The 16,046-nt window shown below is 39.7% G+C and overlaps 2 protein-coding genes across 4 annotated transcripts in view; both read right to left on the bottom strand.

The window, feature by feature from the left end:
• Positions 1–11,034, bottom strand: part of dennd2b (DENN domain containing 2B) — a 43,793-nt gene extending 32,759 nt beyond the window's left edge. For 2 of the 3 annotated variants that reach the window (XM_056412372.1, XM_056412374.1), the window contains exon 1: positions 6,557–6,754. The gene's annotated coding sequence lies outside the window, so the exon portion shown is untranslated. Of the gene's footprint in view, positions 1–6,556; positions 6,755–10,398 lie in introns of those variants that run through there. The other variant, XM_056412373.1, reaches the window with a different exon arrangement.
• Positions 11,035–11,121: 87 nt separating this feature from the next.
• tmem9b (TMEM9 domain family, member B) lies at positions 11,122–15,293 on the bottom strand. Its single transcript, XM_056412376.1, has 5 exons — positions 15,105–15,293; positions 14,324–14,415; positions 14,120–14,228; positions 13,591–13,725; positions 11,122–12,407 (listed from the first exon to the last, which is right to left on the bottom strand). Exons 1-5 carry the CDS (start codon positions 15,174–15,176, stop codon positions 12,252–12,254), a joined length of 564 nt encoding a protein of 187 aa, XP_056268351.1. The 5' UTR covers positions 15,177–15,293; the 3' UTR covers positions 11,122–12,251.
• Between the last annotated feature and the right edge of the window lie 753 nt (positions 15,294–16,046).

Here is a 16,046-nt window from a genome sequence, read left to right as displayed (position 1 = left end):
ACCCTAAACTTGAGAAAGACAATATTCATACCACCCTAAATTAAACCAAAATAAGATATTCTCCTTACATAAAGTTCACACACACTAGCAGTTGTGTAAAATATTATTTCTGATTACAACCTTCTGTAAACATGTTGGATGTTTTTGGTAAAGAAATTCAATATTCTCTGATTGAAAACATAAAGCAAATATAGCAAACAAAGAGTAGAGAGAAACTGAAATCAGCTACCAGGAGCTAAATTGATTACTATTTTAAATTGTGTCAGCTCCACGGACTTTATTATTAGGTAAATTAAGCAATGTCTATTTCCAAGAATGCATCCTTGTATTTGGGGGGGGGGGGGGAGCCTGAGAAAACTACAATCGCAGAAATTGCTCACGGAGGCCCAAGATGGACTTTGCCGTGCAAACACCAAGGCGTTAGCCAACTGACTTCCTGAGGCCTGATACCATCTCCCTACACAAAATCACAGGCTGTAAACAACCACTTCTAAGAAAGCTCTAGAGTACCTTTAAAGTGCATTCAACCAGATTCAGGACACATTTCCACTTGAGATGTCAGCGCCAACGGTCAATAGTGAGAACTCGACCACTACATGCCGACTCCTTCAATGCCTCCTTCATGTCTTCATGACAACCTTGACATGAAATGGTGGTAAACATGTTGATTGATTTTGATTCTGAATATTAATTTGGTCTCCACCAACTTCTGAGGGACACATCTGTTCACCAGCATGTCACCGACTGTGTCCGTCTGCCGTTTGGTGCGGAGCAGGTAGAGCACAAGGAGTTTTTACTGCTTTTTTTCCTGGAAAAAGCTGGACGCTGCAGCTGGAGACGACACTGATGAGAAGGGTGGGGCTCAACCAAAACAATGAAGTTGTGGTTCTGAAACCTCTGAAACCTAAACAATCTAATCTAAAAGACACCTCAACTCTCCGTAGAGCTGACAACAAGCAATGACAAGGAGATACGTCTTTTAAATCACACCACTGTGTGTGCCTGTCTTCAGCTCTGACATAATAATAAAAGCCAAACTGCCTCTTAGATATTCAGTGCCATCATCGTAACGACCCAACAGCAAGATGTTCCCTGGTGTTGTGACGTTCGTATATATACCAGAAGTAATAACTGATTATATGAGAGGCATATCTATGACGCATATCTCTCTCAGCAACAAGAGCATATTCATGAAATGAAAGACTTTCCATTAGACTATCTAGGCTCGAATAAAAGAGCCCTTTGTGTTCAATGTGTCCTTGAGAGGGAGACGTGGTTAAAAAGTAAGTCTCTTATCTGTGTGCATGTGCGTGCGTGTGCGTGCGTGTGTTTGAGAGACATATTAGACTAGCAGGTGAAATATCTTTCAAAAGAGAGTCTGCACTTCATTGGCCATGTCAAATATGACAGATCCTCTGATACACTTTTCTCTTAACTACGAGCAGGAATGTACGAATATTTCCCCTATCCATCAGACCGGCGGCTACATTTAAAATATTAAAAACAGTTTTCAGAGGGTAAAAGAAAGCAGAGGAGAGGCACAGAAACACCTGGACCTGAGAGCTTGTTTTTCATTCAACAAAGACGACACTCAAATATGTGCTCTGTCAGCACTTGATGTTCATACTATGAGATTGTACGTAGGACTTTTATGACGTCATAACTTTCATTAACCTGTGACTGGGTTCAGTTTGAGATCTTTGTTTCTCCCGAATTATGCAGTAGCAGACACAAGTGTCCATAAACAGCATAATATTGTTTTCATCAATCTCTTCCTACTCTGCTTTTCTGGCTGACCTGGTCCTCATTTTCTGCTGATCAGCAACCTGACTTAAAAGTTTTTAAAAACCACGGCTGAGCTTTCAGTCAGCCAATAAGCAACGGAGAAAAAAAAAAGAGTGAAAATGGCTGAAAATTCTCAACTCTTTCCAGACGTCATAATAACTCACTGGCATGCATGAGCCCACACACCGATACATGGCATTGTTTCAATATCTGCAGAAAGAGCAGTGTTGTCCACTTTAGACAAAAAGAGACTTGAGCTGGTATGTTGAACAAAGCATTGTGAGAGTTGCAGAAATATCCTGGTCGAAGGGAATCAAGTTCTTGATACTCAATAATTCAGTCCGCATAAAAGCATTCGCAAGACACTACGATGTGGACGTGAGAGATGGATACAAACAAACAACCTTTTACTGCAGGACAAACATAATGGAAAGGCAGAACCTCCCAGCTGAAACTAAAACATTGATGTATCGCCCTCTGAATGTTTGTTCTTTACATAACCAGCTGACTCTGGATCGCAGGTTGAGGCTCTGGCAGCCTCAATACGTCTCTGTGTAAAAGAAAACCACCAAGGTTTGTGCACGTATCTGTACCTATATAATTACCCCCATACTCTACCACATAGCTCGCCATGCTGCCACTATATAACTCAATTGACCAGGTGGAACCAATTCTTGGAATCTTTTTTTATCTTGTTTTCAAGCCACTTCAGCTTTTTTTCTGAATGACCGTGGCATATTTTCTCTTTGTGGAGAAGAGGAAAAACCCTTCTGTGTAACCTAGATATGAGCATGCACAGCTGCAGAGGCAGGCATGTGGAAAACAGGCTTACATCCATCTGAGCTGCAGCAGGGGTGCTGAGTATGTGTCACAGAGATGACTTCTCACACAGTCATTGACTTCTTTCTTAAGGATATTAAGTAGATAAGATGTAATCTTCTTTGCTTCTTTCTTACGGTCAGAGTTCAACCAACAAAAACAATAATCATGTGTACATCACCTGTGTTGTTGCTCATTTTTGTCAACATTTAGCAGCTTCAAGAAGGTTAAATGTTAACAAGCGATTTGATTTTTGTCATTACATGGGATTTTTCAGTCTTCATTTGCAATTCACAAGCATTTCTTTAAAGAAAACAACCAAAAGCAACTGTTGTAAATATGCTGAAGACAGTGTAACAAAATAAAGACGTATTTTTGCTAAAACTCTCTAGAAACAATTTCCACCTTAGAAAGTCATAGCATCTTCCCAGCAGTCGCCATTGGTTTCTTTTGACCATAAAGGTGATCTTTACCTAATTACCTATTATGTAATTCAGAGTTGCTAAAGCACAAATACAAACGGCTTAAAAGCTCACTTTAGAAGCTCATATTTGTATTACTACTCTTGACAAAAGCAGTCAGTGAATGAATACAGAGAACTAGAAATTATCTCATCAAGGGAACAGTCATGTACATGATGACAACGTTAGATAATGACATACCTTTAGTTTAATAATCTGGGAATCTGACACATAAACTCCAAGCAAGTCATTATAGGTTATAGGCTATGGGCTGTCTTTGTTATTAAGAGGAGGCGGAAGTGTTTTCTAGCTAAAAAGGTCCACAAACACAGCCGTCGCTGTTAGCGTTCAGACATCAAAGCTAGTCGTGAACTGCTTGTATGTGAGCAGCCAATGTTAGTTAGATTAACTAGCGTCCGGATCAATGAAGGCATCTCACTGCGTCTTAAAGTCGACTTTTGGATCATGCAGCCGCCACCGATCAATTGCAGCTCACTGGGTGTATAGTGCAGACAGAGAACTGATTATAATGTTAGATTGCACTGTGGCTACACGTCAGTTATGACTAAACTAAAGACCTAAACAAGAGTAAATAAAGATCTGCCACATGCTTTGAGCGAACACAGTGAAAGTGTAAAGTAGTATCTGTAGCAACAAGCGTCAGAGCAAAGTCAGAGGCTGTAAACCTTGGATTATAAATCAGAGATGGATCAGTGTCAACAGGGCAAACGACGGCACTGCTTCTCATATTCTCGTCAGCAAACAGGGACAAACATGGCTTTCAAGAAAAGAGTAAAAAGATCAACACAACAGACTACAAAAAATGATTAACCTGTCACAGGTTTGATATACCTTGAGTCTGACTTCCAACTGTGCCGTACTACAAGTTACACATACTACAGCCAGGCGCTTACAGGATGAATGTGTCGTGAGGGGCAAGGAAAAGTGGAAGTAGATTTTCTCATCCACAGAAGCATTCGTTCTCAGTGGATGATAACTATGGTTGAGCTTGGGGGTTCAAGTTAAGAGAGATGCTCTTGTGACTTGAATGACACTCAACTGATAATTTTGTATTCAAAAAGATTACATAGAAATATTCTCTCCACTCTAAACCGCTAAATATAAGAATATTCAAAGAATTACTTTGATTAAACTCAAATCATAGTGTACTGCATGGACCATGTCCTCAAACAGTTTCATGTAAATAAATGGTCTATGAACTTTAAACTGTATGAACTATTTAGGTTCAAAAGTTGTAAATTATGCTGACATTTCTTGCTATATTCACATGTCATCATCAGAGACAATCAGACATCCTTAAAGGGACATTTCACTCAAAAATACAAAACTGACATGTTGAACGTCATCACACAAAACCTCAAAAGCAACGCCTCTTTATAAGTACAACAGCTCATTTACTCCAAAAGAGATCCAAACACTCCATCCACGTTGCTGCAGACAATTTCCTTGAGAGACACTTTTCCAGAGTAAACATATGCAGAAGGACCGTTCACAACAAGATGGGGAATATCATTCATTAAATGGTTCTGTTGGGTTTCTATTGCTGTTAACTTTTTAAGATCCTTAGCACACCAGTCACAACCAAACTATTTGGATGGATAACACCAGGAAAGAGAAAAGATCCCTTTCATTATGAGGCGAAGTGGACAGCAGTCCATTTAAGAGCGCCTGGTGACAGACCAGACTCACTACTGTTTGACTGAAAGGAGAAACGGGCAGAATGTCCTCAATAGCGTTGTGTTGACAGTCCTCTCCAGTGAGAGGGGAAGGTCATTGTTCGATCCGCACAATAGAAAGTTTAAGGGGGAAAAAACAGTGAAAGAAATGTCTCTAGGGTTTGTATTATAGTGTATATCTGCACACATTTCACATTTTTACACCACACATACACACACACATTTCATTTCATTTGCTGCACACTCATACACACTTTGCTTTGTTTGTTGTCTATTTTATATATTTTTTTTTTTTTTGATCTGTTGTGTTGTGTTGTTGTGTGTTATGTGTTGTGTTGTTATTTATATATTTATTTATTTTTTTTTTTTTTTTTTTTTTATTTTACTTATACTTTCTATATCTTTCATCCCTGTTTCTTATTTTTTTTGTTTTTTTTTTGTGTGTTGTGTTGCTGTGTCTGTCGACAAATTTCCCCTTGGGGATTAATAAAGTATATATCTTTCTATCTATCTATCTATACGATAAGATCATCAGAATTTAAGTAGTAATCAGTTAAGAAAACTCATATTCATGATAAACGCAGCAAAGCATCCCATATTTAAACAGAAAACCACAGTTGCCTCAGTTGCTCTAAAGGTGAGAATGTGGTCATACAATTCAAAGTGTTAAGAATGTTTTATTCCTTATCCAAGTAAGTGCAGGAAGTCATAAGAAAGTGGAGAAAATGTGATGGTACGTTAAATGCTATATTTCCACCAAGTTGTAATGTAATCGAGAAAGTCTCTACATCTTCCGCCGGACACTAAAAACACATCTTGTCCGACTATAACTTAAATAAAAACAGATGAGCACTTCAGTGGCATTTGCTTATGGTATTTTTGTACTTTGGCTTTCTTGAAGAATTGTTACTTTCTTGATTCTTGTTGTTCTGAGTTTGTACACATGGTTTAATTAACTTATTGTAAGTCACTTTGGATAAAAGCGTCTACTAAATGACATGTAATGTAATATCAAGTTTATAATTTCAATTTTAAAAATCCAAGGTCAAAATGATAGCCCCCTAACTAACTTAACAAGTCAGGAGTAGGCTGTGGGGGGGAAGTACAACACTGATATACATGTTCTATTAGGATGATTATACCAAACCTTTACTGTTTTGTTTACGACATGTACAGGATGTCACAAACAGCATACAGTACACGTCTCTTCTGTGTCGGCCTACATACAGCATTACAAAGACAACTGCAGGTGTACAAACTGAAAGAGAAATCTGTATTAAACTGACCATAAACACACAGCACGCATTTAAAGGTCACACATGTTTATCTCCTCTCAATCCGAACTACAACAGGAACAGGACACAGTGAGTCCAGTGATCTGATCTGGAGTCCGGTTCTGTTTCTGTTCATCAGCTGGTTTACTTTTTCTTTCTTCTTCTTCTTTTTTTTTTACTTTCTCAGATGTTTAAGAGATAACTTGGTCTAATTACAATCCACAGAGTTACTGCCTGCGTCCGCTGAGACATTTTTTATCATTCAAAGGGTCAGCTGAAGAAAAACACACACTGGTGTTTTCGCACTTCATCGCTTAAACGTGTAGCTAACGTGAGATGACCATATAAGGGCACATGGCGATTAGGAGCACATTGAAACGCACCTTGCAACTTTTGTTATAAGTTTGGCATCTCTGCCGTGTTTCTGTCGGACCCTTGTTTGTGGTACCGAGCTAAACGCGGAACCCTCCTGATGTTGGCTCGTCAGTAACAGCTCCAAAAAGCAGACTTTGAACGTTACCTCCGAGTTTCTCCTCACATCCATGGCCGCTGACATTTTGAGATAAATCCCCTTCGCGACGCATAAATCCCGTTCGTCGACCCGTTGAGAAACTTTGGCTGTTAAGTGTTTTTTGGGGTTTTTTTGTGTGCCGGAAACCTGCCCGTCTCAATAAACTCCGATTTATGTCTTTCCAACCAAAACCGACAAAAAGGGGGAGACTCCTGCCTCCCCTCTCTCAGCCTGCTGCAGGGTGGGAGGCAGGACTTGTTGCCTTGGAGACGGGTTGTTTGCCCCCCCCCCCCCTGCCCTCGTGCCCTCCGCAGACAGGCATTCAGCCCCTCTCCCTTGTTTATTGTCACGGAGGGGCCGAGGAGTGTGGATGAATATTCACGAGTTGAAGGGCTGCTGGCTGCTGATGGGATGAAACCCCTGTCGCCGGCATTGGGACACATTGTCATGCTGCTGCTGCTGCCCCCCCACACACACACACACACACTACTTGAGCCATAGGAATATATTCCAACCGCCACACAAAGATGTCTTTCATTTGTCAGAGTGTGTAGCCAAGCAGCCCAGAGACCAGTTGTGGGATAAGTATTTAGATATTTTATTTACGAAAAGTAAAGTTCAGAAGTATTCAAAATGCACATAAGGTCTATAGAAATAAAAGTATGCATTATGCAGAATGGATCATTCTGCAGAAATGTAGTGAAATACCATGACAGTGACGTAAACAAATGTAAAATACAAGTATCTCATACTTGTACTTAAGTACAGTACTTAAATAAATGTAGAGTACTTACTGTACTTACATTCCACCACAGCTAGAGAGCAGTGACAGTGACCACGGCTGGAATCAAATACATTGGGCAGATATTTAGGGGTGCAAAACATATTTGGATCCTGAAGTCAAAATAGTGATAACACAAAATACTACATTACACGTCAAATTCCTGCATTAGGAATATTATATAAGAGGCAAGACACACATTATTATCAGCAAAATGTGCTTTAAGTATTGTATTATATTTTGTTGCTACCTTTAAGAAGAGAATACATCAACATATCACGACAGCAGTGATGCAGAACCCCATGACATCACTTGTGGGTGTGGTTACAGGTGCAGCCGCACCACATCTGTCTGGAGATGCATCCTGGTGTTAAGTTACAGAATTAGCAAATGTGCCTATATAACATTCCACTGTTGCATATCTCTCAACATATTCTAAACTAATTTGAAGTGGTTGGGTGGGTGTGCTTTAGAGCTGAAGCACATGTCTAAACTGGTGACCACAAAAATGAAAATATTTCTCTAGAATATAATATCCCCCCTCCCCCAGGTCTGAGTTAACTCCAACCTAAATTAAACCACTTTACTCTCTCTGTGCTGCGGTTCTGGAGCGTTTCACTGAATAACAAAGAGCCTCTTTGTCATGTCAGCTCACTTTAAGCATCTCGGACTGCATACTGTGCACGTCCATCTACTGTGTAGCACCTGTGTAGATCAGAGCAGCGCTTCACAGTAAACATGACATGAACACATCCACGTCTTGAAGAAATCAAAGCTGATTGAAATCACCACAGAATAAAAACAAACATATCTGCTCTGTAGGAATTACATGAAATGGATCATCATCTTTAACACACATTTACTGTTTCGACACGTGAACTGCTTAGAAGTTCAGAATTTTGTAATACCTTAATAATAGGAGTAACCCTTATGTTAGAGTTCTCAGAAACACCTTGTCCAAGAAAATAAGCAACACCAAATAAGAGAAAGTTTAAACATCAAGTGTGATACAGTTAAAAGCTCCAGAAGCAAGTTAAGTGGACCATTGATTGTTTTATCAAGGGCCATCTGAACTGCAGAGCTTTGCTCCAGAAAGTGTTTAATGATATATTTAACTGTGAAAGTGCTTCTATTCACAATATATTCATCGTGCTATCAAACAGGAAATCCAAAACCATCTATGGTTAACTTTTTAATGCTGCTGCACGCAACATCTTTACACTAAATGTGAAATCTGCCCATCAATAAAACCTCTCCTTTCTAGTCTCTTGGGGTGTCTTATCATCCCGAAGACTTGGGAACAGAGGAAGTCACAAAACTCGGACATCCGTCATCACAGTTCGTCACATTAAGTCCACAAGAGGCCTACAAGCGATGCCACTGTTCAGCTTTTCTCAGCGACCCACTTCAAACCTTTTCAAGGTCTCGTAAAAGAATGTCCTTCCTGAAAAAAAACTGCAACCTCACTGCCTGAGCACAAAAGACCGAGGCAGTGACTCCTTTTTGTGGGATGTTTTACCAGAAGTTTGTACTCTCATGGAATTCATTGGTTTCATTGATCGCGGTGCCATCTGCATTACTCATGAAAAGCCACATCCTCCTCTTGCTCGAAATGGGAGCATCAAACAAAGTTCAAAACGTAGGGTGATACTCATCTACACACATACATCGGTACGTCTTTGTCAGGACGCTTTACTATTCGATGACAGGCTCCAAAAACATAATAAACAGAACGTTTTATGAGTGACCAGAGCTCTGATGCTGTAAATCTTAGGTATGTCTTCCCAGTCCCATGAGGATACACCTGCTAAAGCTACAGCCACAAGGGAATGAGTGTTTATTTTCTCAAATAAAGAATCCCAAATCCTAAAACATTATTTCACAGCTCTGTGGGGATTTTCCCACCAACACCTCAGATTCTTTCTTCCAGCTTCTGCATGTCTGCATGGTGCAAATGCTTGAGAAGAGGCAAGGAAATATTGAACCCTTTACAAATATATATATCTGGTGCAGTAAACACCATATTGGGTTTTAGAAACTGTCCTGTGGCAGCTCTTAAACCGAAATTAAAATGATTAAGGTCTAGTCAACACACACACAACACACAAAAGAGTCAGAAGACCTGTCAGGTAAAGACATCTCCTCTTTAAAACTGAAGACGATAGAATGTGTGATGGGTTGACAACTTGTGTTGTTATTAAAACTGGGAACACTATCATCCATATACAGTATGCACCATAACCTGAGTGATAAAAAAAACACTCAAATAGAAAAATGTGATTTGAATCAACAAAAAACTGTTAAATCTTCCATTCATGAACATTTTTAAAATGGAATATTTTGTCTGAAAAGCAACATTTTCATAGTTTCGCTCAATGACAAATTAACACCACGACAGTGTGTCTAAAATGCTTTGAATAGGTGCAACACGGTGCTACTGAGGACAAGGACGGTCCTTTATGGTCACTTTTCACGACACAGCAGCTACAACATCAGTCTGACTACTGCCTCGGAAACCTTAAAGGCAAATGTAGCGTAACGGTGTAATGTTTCACACACTGGAGTTTGTGCGTGTGTGTGTGAGGTTGGGCGTGTGTGTGTGTGTGTGAGTGTGTGTGTGTGTGTGTAAGCTTGGTTTGTCAAAATGTCTCAATCAAACTCAAACTTGTTGGGACATGAAGGAAAAGGTCAACACAGGTGAGTGTGTCAACACTGTGTGAGGAGTGCAACAGGCATTCGTTATCTTGAGGGATCAGACGTAAAGGCTGAGGCGCCCCCTGTAGGTCAACTCGTGCACATGCATCACTGAAGCTGAGACCAACTACTTTCCCCCCTAAACGTGTAACAGTAGATTAGAAAACGCAACAACATCGATCAAAGTCGGCGAGTAACAACAACTTTTGTATCAGTGCTTTCGATCAGCTCAACAACACAACAGACCGATACAGAGAAAGTGTCGGTTCTCATCAACACAACTCTCTGAAGATGCTACATAAAGTGTAAATTACTTAAAAAGGCTAAATATGTCGGTTTATATACAACATTTACTGAGGCGAGACCAACAGCTTACCTGTCTGTGCGTGTGCTGTTGCAGTGTTTGCTCAATGGTCCATTCTTCCACACAGTCGCTTTCTGTCTGAACTGCCTGAAAACTGATTTTTTTTTTCTCTGCTTCTTCTTTTCTGCGGAAAATAGTCTCCTCCGTATAACTGGATGCAATGAGAAGAAAAAAAGAAAAGTGGACGGCACAGGAAATGATGACGCATCTGTATGGAAATCGAAGAGAATCAGGCTTATCAAACATTTGCAGAAAAATGTGAGATGCCTTAGTTTAACAGATCTCCATAAAGAGTGAAACTGCCTATTTCTAGGCGTTAAGAGTTTATTAAGGGGGAAATCATGCCAACATGTAGTTGTTTTGTTTCAAGGGACTTACACAGAGTATGTTTCCCATTGGCAGTGTCAAATTGATCATAAACAATGTTTCCAACATAGTGAGCAGAAACATGTGTCAAAATCCATAAATATTTTAGTTGATCCACATCCAAAAGCAATTTTGCCTGAAAAATCAAAAAAGTAAGACAAAACCAATACAATGGGTATACCAGGAGATTTAAATACCACTGGACACAATTATTTGGGAGAAAGTGTGTTAAAAAAAAGAAACAAGTATCTGCATCTGCATGTGTGTCAAAGTGTTGCTGAGTTGTTGAAATCATGTTCACGTCGTTTCAGACCTACACAGCTGCAGGCCTGCAGCGAATGTAACGCACAAAGACATTTCAACACATGCTAGAATCACAAATGTTACATCAATTTATTTCAAAGTTAAAGGTATAACATGAATAGTTAAGAACACTTCCATATGTCTGTACACAGCCCAACTACACACACAACCCACTCCCTCGCTCTCAGAATAACACCACGGTCACACTAATGCTGCCGGGTGGACGAGTACATTCATCATGGAGCTGGTGTTAGACCAAGCACATAGAAGTGCCAAAATAAAAGACTACTCATGAGATTTGATTAGTTGAAGAGAGTGCAGATTTCAAGAGGGTCTTCAACAGACGAGGGTCAATAGTTCGGCGACGATGACATCACCGAGAGATTGCATCGATTCCCGCAACGAGGTTCAGCGACACGACTGAGATACCAAGTTTAATGTAAAGCGTTAAAGGATGGATTTCACAGCAGTTATCAGACATTAAACATTATGTTAGGAATGAAGGATTCAAAACACATTTATAAAAGATTCATTATAAAACATGCATCTTTATAAGATTTATATTGTACACGATTTACTTTCTCCTGTGGCGAGAGCAGTAGTTTCAAGTTATATTAGTTGTTCGGGTGTGGAAAGTGCCCCCCAGCCAGGAGGCTGCTCTAGTTATCCAGTTCACCGACATCTGGATGTTTTACTCTGAAAGCCAGCAAATGCTTGTAAACGTGAAAGACTTGTCAGCTTTGGAATGGCGGGACTCCACCTGACACGGTGGCCAGAAAGAGTTAGAGAACGTTACAAAATATTCACTTGAAAGATTTATTTTCATCCCACAGTCTCTCCCCTCAAATTCTTCACTGCAAATTCTCTGGTGACTTGAAACTTCTTCAAACTAGACAGCCTGCAGAGAGTAAATTCTGCTTTTGGAAAAAATGCTATTTAGAATTGTTCAGTCAAGATTGTGCAAAAAAATAAATTCACTGTGATCTCTTGTGCTGCCTGCAGACTAAATAAGAGCTCCCAGCTTTGATCGTACATTTAACAGGGACCTCTGCTCTACAGATGCACATCTCCTCACCGTGTTCACCTGGGAAGTGTCACACTGGATGAGATACAAACCACAAATCAGAGAAAAGAAGTGGATAAAGTGGGAGCTCCGTCACAGTGATTTGTTTTTTTTTGCTCCACCAGTAACTCGTTTAACTGAGAACGACATGACGGTCGAACACAGACTTCCTCTGTTCCTGCACCTGCCTCCTCCAGCGCTGCTGAGCATGCTCCACTTTGTTCAGCATGTTGGGTCGAGACTGAGACTGGGACAGAACATTGTGAGCGTTGGCAAAAGGCTGCTGGTCCTAAAAACACAGAATGAAAAAAAAACACATGATTAGCCTAAAGGCAGTGGGTCAATTATGGGTTAATATTGTAAGACTGGGAAAATAGGAAATGCACCGACTACCTCATTACATTATTTTTTTAACAAATTAGAATTGTTGTTCTAATTTGTTCTTCATTTTCAATTGAATGAACTTGTTAAAATGCTCTAAAATAAAGTCACAATTGCTACTCTCAGAAGAGCACATAAAGAGAGTAAATGCAAGAACCGGATTGGGAGGATCACAGCCACAACCGACATCAATAGCGTTGAGAAAAATAAACCCAGATTATCAGTTGTCTCTGTATCAAAGACGGACTAAACATTACATGCCCATCATTTCCTCTATAATTGACGTAGCAGCAGCAATTACCCGTATACTGGTTTTGCTTTCAAATCTCTCCCCTTTGTTTGGGTCCAGTGACACGCTACAGCGCGACAATCAGTCCCAACTTTGGGTAAATTAGATCACTGTAGGACTTCCGTCATTTAAAGCAAATATTCAACTCTGTTGCCGTGTCACAAGTACGGTAAACGTTAATTGCGTCACTTCCACTAATATGTCCTGACAAACAGCTAAATAACATCTCCTTTTAAATGAAGATAATTTAAACGGTGTGCTAGCATCGATGAAAAATGTTCACGCTCATCATTTAAAACGTTTGTTTCCGTGCTCCGTCACATTTTTACAGCAAATGCTTTGAGGAGAAAGCTCTCGTGTAACACTCGATCTTGGTGGAACCACCCCAGGGGGCTCAGCGACTGAGCTTCTTTTCCTGTGAATGTGGTTTCTAATGGATCTGTTGCAGTGAGATCACGCTCTGTGTTTGAAACCAGTGTTGCCACAGAGCTCTCCTGGAAGGATCCGCTTAGCCTCGAGTAGCTGCCGTCACACTCGATACAAATTAACGTTTTCAGATTCAGATGTACGTGTTTTTATTGGATGTGTAACCTGTGTAAACTATACATGTGTTAGATGTTACCCGTAAAGGATGAATACCATGTGACATGTTGTGCAAAGGGAGGTTAGGGACATATGGTGACATTCTCATGCCAGGAAAGAGCTTGGACCAACTCTCTCAGTACCAGAATTACCAGAATATAAAACCTCATTGTATGCCAACGGTGAGTTGCGATGCTGAAATATGAAGAGGAGTACACACCCCAACATCGTCATCATTCTCGATGAGCTGTGAATGTCCAAACAGACGCCTCTTCAATATGGGCTCCAGCAGAGTCAGGTAGACCATGTACAGCAGCAGCAGGCCCAAGATGGAGAGGTACATTATGATGGTAACCTAAATATTCAGAATGATTACTGATTGGTTTGTTCCCTTTGAAAGGATCCAAACACATAAAGCGCAGTGAACTAAGTTAAGTGTAGTGCTGAAACAATTATTGACAGAAATGTTGATATTTCATAATTCAATATTACTCATTTAATGCATATTTAAACCCACACTGCAAAACATTCATCAACTCCAGCATCTCAAATGTGAGGTTTGGTAACTTTTCTTTATTTTACCATCACTGTAATGTACAGTAATAGCCTTGGATTTATTGTTCAGACGAATTTAGGGAAAGTATGATGGTCTGGCATTTTAGAAACCCAGCCACACCTTCATTAGGTGGAGCACAACAGTGAAGTACGTAACAATACAGATACAAGGGAAATAACAATCCTTTCAATACCTTAATGGTCCCCGAGCTCCTCTCTTCATATTTACACTCGCAGCGTAAACAGTAGGCCTCCACATCTTGTCCGTCAACCGGCATCGGTTCAACCACATGGAGACAGTTACTGAAACCAAGAGAATAACATTAACAAGCTGCTAGGAAGCAGGAAATGGAGACTGCATTTCATTCTGGGAGGTTTAATGATATCACTTTGCATACCAGTCTTTAAGAGAGACATTTTTTTTGTAGATTTTACCCTCGAATTCTCTGTATGGCGGACAGATGCACTTACAACGGATGTCATCAGAATTCTGTAACAGATCACAAATATCATGTTGTTGTTTTTTTAGCTTCACACATACCTGCACATTTCACTGGTAAGACATACACATGTGTTTGTGTGTGGGAATATATATATATATATATATATATAGTTTGATAGATATTATTATTTTCCTTCTTTTTGCTAGTTTATTCGTTATAGTTTCTGTATTTATTTAATGATCTTAATGTTCAGTCTTGTGTTCCTTTACGTTAAATGATCTATAAAGGTATTGCTATGATAAGTAGTAAAGCTCATAACTCATAACCTTTGTTTTGATGTCATCCATAATTGTACAGGTTTCTGCTAAGTGCAAACTGTACTGTTTATGTCACTTTAAACTAATACTAAATATGAATCATTAAATTGGTTATTGACCAGCAGCTAAAGATGGTTTAGCTGTTAGCTCCGGTATAAACTCAGTTCTCCTACAACAGTCCGCCTTGAATCCTACTTCCTTGGTTCTCATGCGGCTTGTAATGTGACGTTTTGCTTAGCTGGCATTTGATGTCACGTCAGCTTTAGCAACACCTGCGACATAATTTATCTGAGCGTCACAGAAAAGTCCCAAACTCAAGAGTTCGCATAGCTAACGTTAATCTGTTGATTTAAAGAGACGATGAAATGAGAGCTCGTAGCAGAGGCGAGCTAACCTCTGCTCGCTCAGAGTAGCCTTACCTTCGCTGTCACTTGGTTTAAAAACACAAAACAAGCCACAGAGAAAGCCTCGAGTAGAAACACGGGCTTCATCTTTAACGTTACCGTCGGTAACAGATTAATAACTACCGTTCAACTACTTCCAAAAACAGCACCAGCAGTGTGAAGAACACCTTAACTGTCGGCTTTAGCCATCAAGCTACAAATGAGGTAAACACTGGCTCTACAGCAGCTGACTGGCAGTTTCCGGAATCAGTGTTCGGTTTACTCACCAACAGTCGCCGAAAACGACTCCCCGGGGGGCGGGAACATATCAAATCCTTTAAAATCGAGGCAAAGTGTTTGTTTTTAATCATCGTTTAATTTTTTATTACGTTTAACTTGGTAACATAATTATTTTCTATCAAAATCAGTTAATAACTTTAAACAATTCTGAAAAATCGACAGAAAAAAGCTTTTCTACACTCCGCCCTTGCTGATAACCGGATGGTTGTAAAACGAGCGCATCCCTTGGTTCAAATAGTCGGATCACAAAACGTTGGTCAGGCGACGGTTAAGAGGTCTGAAAAGATGCATTGATGAAATAATACAAACAAAAAAAATAAGATATGGAGGAGACATACAATGATATTAACTATATATAACATGTATAGTCGCTATACATTAGTTTAAAATTTGTACACTACCCGAAGGGCCTATTTATAACTAGGTTTACACTACTTGTATTTATATTGAACTATTATTGCACTATAATTGTGTCTTGTTTCATAGTTGAAGTTCCGTTATATTCCAAGTAACATAAATGGGAAATTATATAAGTCACTTTACCTTAATTTCTTAAATAATTAGCTCAATGAACATCTGTTGTTACATGCAGGCAGCCAGCCTTTATAAAGGTAGTGTTATGTTTACGTCCAAATTCTGTCTTGATTATGAGTATATTTCAACTTTAAGTGCACGTCA

This window comes from Pseudoliparis swirei, chromosome 4 (genome assembly GCF_029220125.1).
Source record: "Pseudoliparis swirei isolate HS2019 ecotype Mariana Trench chromosome 4, NWPU_hadal_v1, whole genome shotgun sequence".
Taxonomy (NCBI): domain Eukaryota; kingdom Metazoa; phylum Chordata; class Actinopteri; order Perciformes; family Liparidae; genus Pseudoliparis; species Pseudoliparis swirei.
Note: the sequence above shows the minus strand (reverse complement) of the source record. Positions and strands in the feature narration are given on the sequence as shown.

Excerpts from the sequence above, each read along its gene's own strand:
- tmem9b (XM_056412376.1), bottom strand. The coding sequence starts at position 15,176 with ATGAAGCCCGTGTTTCTACTCGAGGCTTTCTCTGTGGCTTGTTTTGTG. Across the intron at positions 14,416-15,104 it reads TAAACCAAGTGACAGCGAAG|AATTCTGATGACATCCGTTG; the intron begins GTAAGGCTACTC and ends GATCTGTTACAG. Across the intron at positions 14,229-14,323 it reads AATGTCTCTCTTAAAGACTG|TAACTGTCTCCATGTGGTTG; the intron begins GTATGCAAAGTG and ends TCTTGGTTTCAG.